The 15083-nt window shown below is 41.1% G+C and overlaps 1 protein-coding gene across 1 annotated transcript; it reads left to right on the top strand.

Annotated features, from left to right (window-relative positions):
* The first annotated feature begins 616 nt into the window (after positions 1-616).
* On the top strand, positions 617-11477 carry LOC112270916 (probable peptide/nitrate transporter At3g43790). Its single transcript, XM_024459537.1, has 17 exons — positions 617-1087; positions 2117-2157; positions 3127-3187; positions 3334-3436; positions 3578-3680; positions 4238-4291; positions 4422-4484; positions 4871-4920; positions 5027-5102; positions 7568-7753; positions 7857-7944; positions 8498-8583; positions 8660-8767; positions 9091-9135; positions 9243-9331; positions 9751-9794; positions 11174-11477. Exons 1-17 carry the CDS (start codon positions 907-909, stop codon positions 11269-11271), a joined length of 1476 nt encoding a protein of 491 aa, XP_024315305.1. The 5' UTR covers positions 617-906; the 3' UTR covers positions 11272-11477.
* The last annotated feature ends 3606 nt before the right edge of the window (positions 11478-15083 follow it).

Genomic DNA, 15083 nt, shown 5'->3' with positions numbered 1-15083 from the left:
AAATAATTTGCCACGGCCATTTCCATTCACCTCTTCTATGCTTGTTCGTCCTGCATGCGCAGCGACATAGTTTCTTCAGAGGGGCAAATGGTTTGGTTCCTTGTGCCCTAGTGGATTCAATTTTTAACTTCGTAGCCATGTGCATTTTAACGACACGGATCGTGCTATATTGTCTTGCATTTGTTTTCGTGTGGTTTGAGCATAACGGAACACGCTAGGTGTCACGTACCAACAGATATAATAGATCGATCTCGTTCCCTCCCTTTCACCCGGTACGTTCCCATTTTGTACCAAACCATCATTAATTTTTTCAAAAAAACCTCAGCCTTGGGATCAATTGAGGATCGTGCACGGAATACACATAGCTGCCTTGATGTAAACGTCACAATTAAAAATAGGTGTGTCTATTTCTAAGTCGTCTGTTTTTTTTTAAAATGACCCTTAAATATTGGTCGACGTTTTAGAGACGTTCGATTAAAATCTGAGGATCATCCTCGTTCTCATCTCCCATTTCTACCGTTGGATTTAAATCCGACGCTAACACGTCGATTGATATCAAATTAAAAACAGACCACTCATCAATAACAAAATTTTCCACGGGCAGGAAGCAAAGGCGAACCGCACCATACAAACAGCAGGAAAGCTCGTTCCTGCCTGCGGCCTGCCTGTCTGCCTTCCTTGCGCCGCGCCTCGCTCGGCGGCGAAAGCCAATATACATACAGATACAGGCAGCAAAGCGAGCAGTTCGCCGCGTGTCCACCCTTCCTGCCTTCCCCGCCTTAGCCTCTCCGGCCGGGACCCACTGTACTACGCTACGTTCTTCGCGACTCGCGAAAGATTCCTGCCTTGTGCTGTTCATCCTCGTGACCCTCGTGTGTACCTGCGGTGGCCTGCCGGGCGAAGGAGATGAGCGATGATGCCCCCGGCGGCGGCGGCGGCAGTGGCGGCGGGGCGGCCGAGCCGCTGCTGAAGAAGGCGAGGTACCACCCCAACTGCCCCGGGTGCAGGGTGGACAGGAGGAAGGAGGAGAGGGAGGGGTTCCCCTTCACGGAGCTCTCCTGCATGTGGCTCGTCACCATCTGCTCCAGTGAGTGATTATTTTTTGCTTCATCGCGCGTTCCTTCCCCTCCGTTGTTTCTTCGCTTGTTTATTTTTCCTGAGAACAATTGCTTAGTAGGACAAACATTTTATCAACCGAAGTAATCACTAATCAGTTTTCAAAAGACGGAGTAATCGCTCTCTCTTTGGTTCGGCTAATATTTGTTACTCGCTCCGATCCAGAAAAGTGTCGCCCACCTAGTACAAAATTTGTGTTGGACGGCACTTTTTATGGATCGTAGGGAGTAGTTCTTACGTTCTCCGTGGTTGATTTATCCCGCGTGACCATATTTCTGATATCTGCGTTACATCAGCTTCTTGCCTTCTTGGCCTTTGTTCAGCTGGTTGATCTCTCGCTGTTTAGCTTTGGCTGCAGCACGCGGGCAGGCTTGGCCTGAAAAATGTAGCGTTTTCTTTACTCATTTTCGCTCGTTCTTGACTTCTGATGTGACAGCACATGGGTCTTCAGACTTAAACTTGCCTTCATTAGTACTACTTTCTTGACTAGTGCTCTTCTGTGTCATCCGGATCTTTGTATCTTTCCTCTCAGCTCTCACTTACAGGTTTGGGTTCCGCGACTAAGTCTGCCCAAAATTGCAACCCCGAAACATGCCACACTTTTAATGGAATGTTTCTCTCGGCGGTATCTCTGCGTTTGTTTCTTGGAATCTTTCTTTGCAACACCCACTGACCCACCTTGGAATTTAGTCACATTTGGCTAGTGTAATGTTGGATCGAATAGAGTCCTGCTTTATCACGGCACATGGTGGTTTGGCGTGAGTTCGAATAGTGGCCATGTCAAACTTGGTTCCTTCTGCTTGTCTGTGGATGGCTACTTTCGTGGTTAGTCGGATGGCTTTTCCATTTGTTTACTTGAGAGTTGAGATGATTATTTTATCACTGTGACGCGCATAAGACATTTTACTAATATAATTTCAGATATTTTACTAAGATATGATTTCAGATATCTATGGTTATGTCCTATACGAATTAATCATGAAAATTTTGTTATTTGCAGCTTTGCCGATACAGTCCTTGTTTCCCTTCTTGTATTTTATGGTGAGCAATACTACTGCACTCTCTTTTTCCAATATGCAATATTGCCTTTTCTTGGGCTTGTACATAACCTTCTTTCTATTAATGCATCAAGAAAAGTTCACTTTTGTTTCATGAAAAAAAAGAGAAGAGTTACAAGTGTAACAATTTTGATGCTCTATTCGTTGCAATTTATTTTTAATGCACTATTTGTTGATCCATGATACAAGCTTTGCATAAGATTACGAGATAAGTCGAAACAAAGGTTTGCTCCTTTTGTAGTTTTATTGTTGGGTGTGGCTATGACTCAGTTGCCTGATTTTTAAGCAAAACCCTTAAAACTAAGTTGACGATTCAGAACTGTTGGATTAAGATATATGTGTGTTATCCTAACTCCTCCCTCTCCCACATGTTGTCGTTGGATTAAGATCCAACGCCAAGCAAGTCGACTGATCTCTATCTTGAAAACAGGTGACTTATGTATAGCAAACTAGTTTATTGTTTCATGTTTTCTTGCTTCATTCGATTACCCAAAAACTGTTATCAGCACTAGGAACCTTCAAGGTCCGGTTTATGACATCACTATGAACCTAGTGTTTATGAACAGTGGAATAGCCAAAGAGCGCATCACCTCCACCTCTTAAACCCAAAATGTCACATTCTGGCACCTCCGCAGCAGTGACTGGTGCATTTCTTTGAGAATCATGTGTTGTAAATGTGTTCTACTGAAGCTGAAGAAAAGTGCTTTTTTTTTCTTGTATCGTACTCTGGCATAGGTTTTGTTGGTCACACGGTTGTTGAATTTAAAACAGCACTGTGGAAACCAAATGAAGAAACTAAAATAGATGGGACCAAAGGCAAATAACAATTTATCCTTTTAAGTCTGATAACATGACTTCAAATTAGATTTATCTTTCAAGTAGTTTATAATTCCTAATGCTGAATATTTTTGTAAAAACTTATTGATTATCAGCACTGGTTGTCTGTTTGCAGATAAGGGACCTGCACATCGCTAAAGAAGAAGAAGATATTGGATTTTATGCTGGTTTTGTTGGTGAGTTCTCTTCAAAGCAAAGCTCCTCTTTTATGTCAATCTTCTGAAACACTTGAACATAGCTGTGTAAGGATATTGTTCTGTGAAGGATATGCCTCAGCTTTATCTATCATGATAAACTTATGGTGCCTTTTCTGTCAATGAAGGTGCTTCATATATGTGTGGCAGAGCACTCTCATCTGTAATATGGGGAGTTGTGGCTGATAAGTACGGGAGGAAACCAGTTCTTGTAATTACCCTATTTTCAGTGTAAGGATATTCATTCAACATCCCTAAAATGGATATTGTTTCAACAAAATGTAGACAGTTGTACTCTCAGACATAGATTTTCTTTGGTTGTAATTTGCCAGATGCAGCCAGAATTTAAGCATGTTTTCTCATCCATTTCAGAATTATCTTCAATACACTCTTTGGACTCAGCTCAAGTTATTGGATGGCATTAGCCACAAGAGGTCTGCTTGGACTTTTTTCTGGTATGCTCGGACCAATTAAGGTACCTTAACCAAATTGAGTGCCTCCCTTTCGGTTACTAGAATCTTCCATCATGTTCTTGCAGCTTATTTACCTACTGCTCAGATGCCTGATTCATATTCTTATATTTATTCAACAGTAGCTTCTTTAAAAAAAATTTACCGGCCTGAATTTTTCTTGCATTATTTCATCAGAGAAGGATGGTTCGTAACTTCAGTTGCGGTGAAATGCACACTACTGTTAGATTGTTAGCCTGTTTCGGAAGAAGCTTGTTTGTTAGAGTGATTGAGGCCTTTTAATAGCATGGTTTGAGACCACATAATTTTTTCCAACCAGCTAGTATTCACATGCTGCACTGTTATTAATTTCTAAGAACAGTATAAAGACTACCCACAATAATGCCAAAGCAAATAACAATTATAAGCTGAAAGTCATGAATGTGATTGTGGTCTGTTAGGATTCAATCTTGCTGTCTTGGTAGCTTTGTGATCTTGAGACCTCAAAGACAACATAGCGATTAGATGTACAAATCAAACGTATCGCCACACTAATTGTTTTTGGTCTTATTTTTGTGTTCAGGCTTATGCTACAGAAGTTTCCCGGAAAGAACACAGTCACCTGGCATTATCACTTGTAAGATGCTCGAGTATCACTTGTAAGATGCTCGAGTTATTACTTAAAATTCTTCTGTTACTCCCAAGTTCCAACTTTACTGGGCAATTATATTAAACGGCCTGTTGCTTTTTGTTGGATAATCCATCAGATTTCCTCCTCACGTGGCATAGGCCTTATTGTTGGACCAGCCATTGGTGGTTATCTTGCACAGGTAATATAGTTCATTTAATCTTTTCATGGAACTGAGTCTTGGTCTGTTATCATCTATGATGACTCTACATCAAACTTATTATATTCATTATCAAGTTTTTTTTATTGTCCTCTTTCTAATCATCCTATTATATAGTTCATTTATCTGCTGTTTTATATAGATCAACCATTTACTCATGATAATCAAATTATGGCAACATATTCTCCCATTTATAAAACTTATGTTAAAGAACATGCATGAAAGATGCTAATTCTATTCATTATTAATTTCTAAGGCGCCAAAACTAGCTACTTAATTTGATTGTTTCAAATTTATTATGTTGATATGCAATTATGGTTAAGAAATGTTTAGAAGCTCTGTAAGCAAATTTTGCTTGTGGATTGCAGCCTGCAGATAAATATCCAGGCATATTCTCTCAGAACTCCATATTTGGGAGGTAAGCATGTGAATCCTTTTTAAATGCTTTTTTATTCGCTTTGCTTATCTTTTTTATATCCCTTTATTCTTTGATGCTAATTCTGTTTAAACATGCATTTTTTTAGGTTTCCATATTTTCTCCCCTGCCTATGCATATCACTCCTTGCCATTGCTGCTTTAATTGCTTGCTTCTGGCTTCCGGTGAGTCTGTTGTTCCTAGATGCATACAATTAATATTTTTGTGTTGAAGCAAACACCGTTTTGGGATAAGAAATAACCGTTTCCCCTTTAATGTTCACTATAAGCGGAGTTGCATGCTCCCAGTAGGCCTCTGTATTCTTGCCTGACCAGCACTTGTTGGTGTCATAACATAATGATTGGCAAGGATAGGTAGATGACAAATAAATGAAGTACAACGGGTTGAGAAATGTCCTTTTTAAACTAGATATGACTGTGATAGGACATTTGTTCTATCTACCATATGTATTCTGTATTTTGTCCTAAAACACAGCTGGGCAACTAGTCAGTTCTGTAGGATCTGAAAGTAGACCCTTGAGAACGCAATAATATCAAGTAATAGTTTGATAATAGCTTGCGTGGTTAGTGGGTTGGTTGTACTCCCTGCCTACCAGTGATCAAATATCAGGTTTGGCTCCTTGTGTGTCTTATTAAAGCGGATTGTTCCTTCAGTAGTATACTAGTATATGCGACATAACCATCAATAACGAGGTGCCCGTGGCGAATTTGTCAACCTTCAACCTCCATGACTCCAAATTTGTCTAGAAGTGTGTTTTTAAGAACCCCGTTTTGGCACTGAATCACATTTCTACGTGATAATCCATCAATATTGAGAGTTTGATAAAAAAAGATATTTTGTTGTTTTTGTTCAGCATTACATACAACTGCGGTGCTATGATTTCTTGAATGGGCACTCAGCTAATGATAAGAGTAGATAGGAATGGACTCAACCAATGATAGGAGTAGTGTTAAGGTATTTCACGTTTGTTGTATGTGTAGCCACACTTGATTTTCGGACAAAGACTTTACATGCTATGAACCCCCAGATCCTAAGCATAAGTTGTAAGTCTGCACAATGGGAGACTGAGTGAAAGGATCAAGGCTATCGACTTGAGTGGGTGAACAAATTTTGAGCCTGAAGTTTGGTTACTTGGCAACAGTTAGGAATTTGGTGATGATGTAATTGCTAAAGTGAGGGGAAAAGCTAGCATAAGTTATTTACAGGATTCAAACACAAAGTTTTAGAGACAACCGAGGCGTGAAGGTTTCATGTCAAAGTTCAGATCCTTGGCGGGATCCTATGTCTCCATTGAGGAAGCTTGATCCAAGATCAAATCTATCACCAACGTGCTCTGTCAAGGGCTTGAAAATGCAAACCCCCCTCATTTGTGGTAGCTTCTTCGCCTTGCAGTAGGCGAGTTCCGAACCATCACAAACTTCTTGAGGCTTTTCACAATCTTCTCGAAGGCTCTCAAGTGATTACTAGCCGACACGCGGACGCCAATCTCCAAGAGTAATAAACTGCGATCAACTATCTTGGAGACTAACTCCCCTCTTTCTTCTCTCTCTCTCTCTATCTATCTATCTATCTATCTATCTTTCTCTCTCTCTCTCTCAGATTTCCCCTAGAGGATCCTTGAGGGCAGAAGAATAAACTGGCCAAGAGTTTCAGTATAAGAGGGTTGAGGTAGTCCCATAAAAAACTAGCCGTTATGAAGAAATAGCAGATACTCTGAATCTCAGAGGTCCCAACATTTTGAAATAGCAGATACTTTGATGGTCAGAACAGATCTTGGACCCGTGACATGAACTCAGAATTCTGACTTTCGAGAGGACAATGGACTGAAGCCAACATCGCAGGTTCCAACTTGAACCCACATTTGGAAAGTTCAAATGACCTCGAAGTAGTGTTTCCAGAGAGCGTTTTCCAAGGTTCCGAGATTTCAAAAACCTCAGCTGAGGTGGACCGAAAGTATTGTTGGACACTTCAAGTATTTTCGGACACCTCAACTTTCAGACGCAGATATTCAGAGATTTCAAAGACTAAGTCCAGAGGAGAATCTCAGGCACTTCAGAAATTTTTGGGAGCTCTGACTATAGGATGGAAAAGTGACCTTGATCTTCATTTCTTTGAGGCATATTTCCCAACCTTTTTGGGTTCTTCAATGCTGATTATATTCTTTGCATTTGGGACTAAACACTTGATCACACTTGATGCACACATTAGTCCCTTAATTGTTTTTCCATCAATCATCAAGACCCACTTAGAGATCCAAAGTGCACTTTCACTGGGCTCTGTTGACAAGGTGCCCAGGAGCGGATGTGGTAGAAAGGGAGTTTTTTTCTTGCTTGATTGATAGTGAATAAAGTGTAGCCTTGCATGACTCCTGATGGAAAACATCAGCTTGAGTCCTAAGCAAACTAGCAACTTAGAAGGAGATCTGATCTCTAGATGGAAACATTGAAATCCAACATATAACGATAGAGGCTTATCTCTAAGCCTAGCCTGCTGCCGGCTGCCGCCGCACCCATCTGGCTCTGGCCCTGGGTTTGCGCTGGCAGTGGTACGGTATGTGCAACCCCACATAAAACATTACCCACATGAACTGACCTGTACTTGATGAGTTGACATGTCTGAAATGGTGCAGGAAACTTTGCATAAACACAAAGATACGATTTCAAATAATTCAGTTGAAGCTGCTGAAGAATCTCTTTCCGATCCAAATGCTGAAGAAAACTGTGGTGGATGTCTCAGTTTATTCACAAACGGCCCATTGATTTCCGCTATCACTGTATATTGCATTTTCTCTCTTCAGGACATGGCTTATGCAGAGGTAATGTTATATATTGCTGTGGTTCTTTAGCAGCCCATGTTTTTCGTTGCTTACATTGCCATTAATATTGATCGATTTTCTTCTGGAAAGACATAAATTGCAGGTATTTTCACTTTGGGCTGTCAGTGACAGGAAATATGGTGGATTAAGCTTTTCTTCTCAAGATGTGGGCAGCATTCTTGCAACCTCAGGTATTATAGAGTAGACACAATAGGAAATTCCCACTAAAACTGGAGTTGAGAATTTACAGGTCATGACCCTTGGATTTATTCATTGAGATTGAATCTATGATGGGGGATCCAAGGGAAGCTCTAGACCCTTGTAATGTGACTATTCATATGGCAATGCAAACATATAAAATAGGGAAATTTACATCTATTCCACTGCATAATGGCATCTGGTGTTGCCCGTATTTTACTGACCATAGTGAGATCTGAATGATTAGACTAAATGAGTATTGCCTATTTACAATACTGAACGTTGCAGTGGCATTTGTTGGAACTGCGCACTTTGAAGTGGTGCAAATTGCCTATATAAAATATGTAATGTGGGCACATATTAATGCAGCTTTATCTTATATGACTAAAATATATGCTCTTAATTTTTTTTAATTCAGGCTAGCACCATAATTTATATGAAGCATGTGAGCAATGGGGGACCTTTTTTTTGCGGTGAACTCAGTTAATCATTTTTCATCCATTGTGCTGTGTTGTGTTACATGCAAAGTTTGCTACTTTTTGTCAGGTCTCTTCCTCCTAATATATCAAATTTTGATTTTTCCGTCGGTTGCGAAGTCTATAGAACCCATCGCATTAGTCCGAACAATTGCAGTAAGACCATTTATTACTTGCTTGATAGCTTGGTTATATTATAACGGTTCAGCTTATTAGACATTGTGGTGTGCAGATATTGACAATACCACTTCTTTCGAGCTATTCATTCATGCCTGCATTATCGGGGTTCTTTCTTCAGTTGGTAGTAAATTGTGCATCTTTTCTGAAGAATGCTTTCTCAGTGAGTACAAAGCTCCTTCTTTTGTTGTGTGGAACAAGTTTTGAAGTTTGGACATGCTAATAGTTCCTATTTTTACTAACAAATTTTATGTCTCCATTTATCTTATTGATCACTAAGCAGAACCGCAAATAGTGATTCTATTTGTGCAATACAAATTCGAACAAGCCGCTAGTTATCCATATTTGGACAATTATTTCAAAGTTGCCTATGCTTATCTTACCGATCACTAAAAATGACACGTTTATAGCCTTATATGTTTCAACTAAAGGCAGCCGCTACTAGTTGCTACAATATTTTACTCATGCTCTTCTAAAATATTTCAGGTAACTACCATCACTGTGTTTAACATTTTAATGAATGATGCTGTGGTAAGTTCACAGTTTTACTAACGATGGGAAATCATATCAATAGTTATCTTCATTCATGCCTGTGGAAGTTGGCACTCACCTTTTTAACCTTGGGATACACATAACAGAGTCAAGACCTAAGAGCTTCGGCCAATGGCCTCTCCGTAACATTAATGTCCATCTTCAAAGCTATTGCTCCAGCTATTGCCGGTGTTATGTAAGTATCTATGATCCAGCATATCCCACTATCCTATTCCAACCACAGGGGAAGATTTAGCAAGTGTAGGATAATATGCAGATTTCAGTTTGATTAGTCTGGAACAGGTGTTAGAGATGAATTCACTTAATATTTTCTGTGGCACACAGCGACTATATCAGCTCCCCAGATAGTTGCATTTACTTTTTTGTGTATCAGTTTGTTGGTAGTGGCAAATTAAACAAATGTCAGTTTATTTGTTGTGATTTTCAACTCCCGAACTCCTTTTCATACAACAGATCAATATCATAATTCATTGTTTTATATTTGTATACAACTGTGAATGACACTTTATTTGCAAAACTGAGGCTATCTTGTATTACATTTTCAGCAAAACATCACTTCACCTTACCATGTTAATTGCATTTTTTTCCTTGTAGATTCTCATGGGCTCAAAGGCGTCAAACAGCTCCATTTCTTCCAGGTATTTACGTTGGTACTAAATCGATCTACTTGTACTAAACCAATTTCTATCCCGCATCGTATGCAAATGCTTTAACCATTTGAATCGAAGGATTAAAATACAGAAATGCATGTCTAGCATGCTAGTTTAAAGGATAACTGGAGATATGTAGAGCTTAACCAATGCTACAGTCAAAAGGGTCATTGATTGTGAAAGTCATCTCTTAATTTTTCCTAAATTATGATGAACGAACACGAGAGGTTCTTTCTCTCCTTGACTTGCCGACTGCTTCTGCTATTGGTGTGAAATGTCTCAACTTCCTAATTCATACGAGGCTCATTTGCGATGCTTAAAAGGGCAACATAGTAAAACCAGAAGATGCAGTGATGGACTGATTTTTCAAAATAACCTAGTTAAATCCACAACTCCAGTTTTGGTTAAGCTATTCTCTTTTCTAAGTATTACTATTAGTGGTCATACTATTAGGGCCACATAGTAGACCAGAAGATGCATTGAGAAGAGCTTCATGCGCTAGCCAACGCAACCAAAAGACCGATCTGATCGAAAGGGCTAGGAAATCCACTTATACTTCAACACCCCCCCCCCCCCCCCTCATGTGTGGCTCCCTTATGCCTAAACGCGGACCGAAAGTGGGTTGCAATTTAGATGCCATGAAGAGTTTCATGCAATAGCCAACACAACAAAAAGACTGATTTGATGAAAAAGGCTAGGCAATTCATTTATATTTCAACACTTCCTCTCACGTGTGGCTCCATCAGTCCTAAACGTGGACGGAAAGTGGGTCTGATACCATGAAGAGCTTCATGTGCTAGCCAACAAACCAAAAGACCAATCTGATGAAAAGGGCTAGTCAATCCACTTATACTTCAACAGATTGACTGAGTTCTATCAGGATCACGTTAATTCTGCACCTTTAGTTTTGGTTAAACTAAGATTTCGTAAGGAGATTAACCTTCTCACATTTAAGGTTTTACAGAAGTGCAAGTGCAAATCGTAATATACATTCCCTCCATCTGGAAATGTGGGTCGGTTTTGACTTCTTTTGAGTCTCCAATGAGAAACTTTGACTACAGTTTCCACCTATGATATGGTATGGAAAAAAAATGAAAGAGTTTTACAAGAAAAATGCTTTGACATTATTTCCATAAGTGACTTTTTATCATCTCACTTACTACTATTAGTGGCAATAAATTCAGAAGGTTAACTTCATGCATATCTCACATGCTTGCATTTCCTACTTTGTTTGAAACTAGCAACTTGCATTTCTTAACAGAGGGAGAGCGAGTATTTACCCAAACTGAAAAGATTGCCTACTATTGATACGATGTAAATCATGAAGCTCTAATTGCGTTGATACCTGCTTCGAATTTATGTTGCAGGCGACCACTTGGTGTTTTTCATGCTGAACGTGGTCACGCTTGTCGGTATTACTCTCACTTTCAGACCGTTCTTTGCTAGAAGCAGCACGAAGCACTAATACAGGCTACCATGACTTCGAATTACGATCTGGACGAACATTAACCAGGATTTATCAAATACTCCAGTGTCTTAATCTTGCTCCCTTAAGCTTAATTAGCGATTTAGCGTATTTGTTGTACGCCGCAGACTATTAGTACTGTTTATGCTGAAAGGGCTGTATCTGCGTATTTGACTGTTCGATAATCTATAATCTTGTTTCCCATGTGTGTTCGCGTGAGCTGAGAAGTTTGGCACAGCGACGCAGGTACTTCCACCCTTTCGCGTGAACTTCTGACCGTCCATCCATGTATATCTCCAACCGTTGATCCTTTCCAAATTCTTTGAAGTTCCCTGCATGTACAAGACGCACTTTCAGTAACCGTTGGGACATCTCCAACAATTTGTTATTAGCATATTTTCGACGCATCAAGCTACGGCAGAGCGAGACTGGAACGCCTCCTTTTATCACCCGAAGGAGAGAGTGATGCGGGCCTTTATGATCAAAATGCTATTTCTCTTCACGAGTTTTATGTTGACTTCTTCCATCATTATCATTTGCAAGCAGGACGAGAAGTTGTTATGCAATAAACTAATTAAAAAACGTACAAATCAAGGATGAGTACCGAGAAATGATGTACTCCCTCTGACCCATATTACTTGTCCTAGATTTAGTACAAAGTTGTACTAAATCAACGACAAGTAATTTTGGCCAGAGGGAGTAGAAAAATATGAAAAAAGTCACCATGTGCGGTACAATCGAAACTTACCATAGATAACAAATAACCAACAATTGACATATGCATCAAAGAACAATAAAATGATAAATATGAGTAGTGTAAGGACCTATGATTATGCATACTTAAATAATCACCATTAAGCATGTCATTACATCATTAATGCAATATGAAAATGGCTATTAAGTATTTTATTTCTTCTATAAACACTTTAAACCGTAAATACGAACCTTGTGGAGCACTCCTTGTGAGTTGTTGTAGCAAGGAGCGGTTGAGGCGATAGGGAAGGGCGGTCGGACCTCAGGGGAGCAAGGGACGACGGGAACTCAGAGGGGGCAAGGGCAGCGGGAATAGGACCTAGCAGATCTGGATGCCAAGGGATCGTGGGAGCTTGGGCCGGCATCGAGAGGAACCTCCGTTCCGTTGGCAGAAGGGCGGCGGCCAAGAGAGAGGTAGTGGCTGAGGCCGTACGTGACAGGGGAGGACAGTGTGGTCGATTGGGTCGAGTAGGAATAGAATCGAACCGGTACGTGGCAGTTTCGGTGTTGTATGTAATTTGGTGGGACGATAAATTGTTAAAAGGTCTGTTTGTAAGCTGCAGCCCCTGGTGGAAGCACGAAATCGTAACTTCCAGCCGGTAACGTATTTTTTGGAGTGCTTCTATGGATCTGCTTCTTGAAGCCGGCCCAAAACAAGATCTTTGTTTGGGCTCCAGATTTCACAGCCTAGAAGCCGTTGGAGATGCTCCTAGGAGCCTAGTCAGATGTCGTTGTGAGCCCCCTCGTGCTAATCAGATGGTAGCTTGAAGTTTCGAGCCTACTATTCTATGTGTCTCTCACACCTCGCTTGAAAAACTCACATACCAATGTCTCCCATCTCGGTTTCAAATAAATTGGCACAATTGGATGTCGCTCCGCACCCAACCACCAGGTCGGAGCCAGACGTTGCACCACCTCCTTGGGTTCTTGCCACATGTAGCTCTTCCTCTACAATTTCCTTCCAACAAAGCTTCATGTAAATCATTGTGACCTTCCATCTCCGCCTCCACCTCTCACATGTGCTTTAGGTCTGCGGCGAGAACATGAACAAAGAGAGATGCACATGTTGGACATATGGCCTAGAGGCAATCATGTGATGCAATCATGTGAGGATGTTATTTCCAAAGTAATCATGAATTAATCTTATTGTCCTTGAACATCATCACTGATATGTATCAATAAATATGTGATTTGTTTGTGAGACTATATATTCTATGATGTTATTCTAATGGTCCCTAGTCATTGAGGTTATGCGGACACATAACCTAGACTAGCAATGTGACTCAATATGATGACTATGTTTCACAAGTCATAGTGCAAGGTGTTTCCTACTGATAGCATGGACTCGACAATGAGATTACTGAGTCGGATAGACCCGCACTGAGACACAACGAGATGACCTCATGAGATGATTGACATGCACTGCACCTGCGACACTTGGACTAACTGTTCGTGGGATCGGCGAGGAGGAGCAGGCAGATCGACTACTCTGCATCGACACACATCACCGACTCTATTTCCGCTACGGGTCTGCGTGTCTAGTGGTAATCTTGTGATACATTATCTACAGCATTGATTCGGGCGGAATCGGTAGAATATTTTATTTTGTGCCAGCGTAGCCTAACGTGTTCCCCAACAGCACACAGGGCAGGCTCTGGGCTTGTGCAGCCAGGATGACCCTGGGCCTCCAACAGCTGGTAGTCAACAATAAGCCGCATAGTGTCTTCCTGTTTTCTCCTCTCCTCTACACTTCCCCATTCCCCAATCAGCAATTGTCAATCAACCTCGGTTTTAATCCCTAGGGCCCAGGGGCGGAGGGAGCACCCAGACCAGCACGGGCCCTGGCCCCCCCTAATATTTGGAATTTGTACTTAAGCCTCCTCATAATCTTTGCAATTTTATCCTATAAGCTCTAGTTTTTATGCTTCGGCCCTCCCAATAAATCATCTCTTCTATTCTGGCCCTCCCTATGTTTTTTTCCTGCCTCCGCCCCTGCTAGGACCCCTCTATGCTAGCTATCCTAGGACCAGCCTTGGATGCACATGTTTTAGATGGGCTAACTAAGGAACGAAGGAGGCATGCAGGCCAGGGGGCTATGAACAGCCAGTTTCTTCGTCTTGCTCTTTTCTATCCATTGTGTGGACTCGCACCTCCACCGCCATTAACTGCTACTCTCTCTTTTGCCGCCTCGACGAATAGCCGGTTGCTTCGCCTTGCTCTTTTCTCTCCGATGATGTATGGACTCTCGCACCTCCGCCGCCTTTAACTGCCACTCTCTCCTCCGTGGCCTCCACCGCCACGACCTACCATCTCTCGGCCAACATATGGAATCCCCCAAAAATATATAAATCTGTACATAAATGACTTTCAGTATTTCTCACTCATCCATGAATCATCTTTTGAATATATCACTGCTCCCTCCGTCTGGAAATAAGTTACTTGAATTTGTTTAAATTCGCATGTATCTATACACTAAAACACGTCTAGATACATAAGAGTCTAGACAAATCCCTGCCACTTATTTTTGATAAAATTGAGTACAAAGCTATTCTGCAGATTATGAAAGCCATGGGTTTTGGTAGTGAATGGTGCTCATGGATCTCACTGATACTTCATTCTGCAATAAGTTAGATTCTCCTGAATGGTGTGCCAGGCACAATCATTCACTATAAAAGGAGTGTTAGACAGGGAGACCCATTATCTCCCCTTCGTTTTGTCCTTGTGGCTGATCTTCTTCAGACTCCTCTCAACCATGCCATGCACCACGGACTGATCCAAAGACCTATCAACTCAGATGCCAGCCCAGATTTCCCTATTATCCAATATGCTGATGATACCATTATTGTGATGAAATCTGATCCTGCTCAAATCATGGTGCTTCAGAATATTCTCCAACAATTCCATAAGTCTATCGGTCTGAAGGTGAATTTCCAGAAATCAAATTTGATCCCTTTAAATACTCCGCATGATGAGGCTGATGCCTTGGCTGGATTTTTGAGCTGTCAGATTGGGTCCCTGCCTTCACGTACCTTGGCTTGCCACTTGGGCACTTGGCACCA

Source organism: Brachypodium distachyon, chromosome 2 (genome assembly GCF_000005505.3).
Source record: "Brachypodium distachyon strain Bd21 chromosome 2, Brachypodium_distachyon_v3.0, whole genome shotgun sequence".
NCBI classification, from domain to species: Eukaryota; Viridiplantae; Streptophyta; class Magnoliopsida; order Poales; family Poaceae; genus Brachypodium; species Brachypodium distachyon.
Note: the sequence above shows the minus strand (reverse complement) of the source record. Positions and strands in the feature narration are given on the sequence as shown.

What these genes read in the sequence shown, in the direction of transcription:
- LOC112270916 (XM_024459537.1), top strand. Translation starts at nt 907, where the DNA reads ATGAGCGATGATGCCCCCGGCGGCGGCGGCGGCAGTGGCGGCGGGGCG. An exon ending in GTCACCTGGCATTATCACTT is followed by an intron (nt 4,292 to 4,421) that starts GTAAGATGCTCG and finishes ATAATCCATCAG; the next exon opens with ATTTCCTCCTCACGTGGCAT. An exon ending in TTGCTTGCTTCTGGCTTCCG is followed by an intron (nt 5,103 to 7,567) that starts GTGAGTCTGTTG and finishes GAAATGGTGCAG; the next exon opens with GAAACTTTGCATAAACACAA.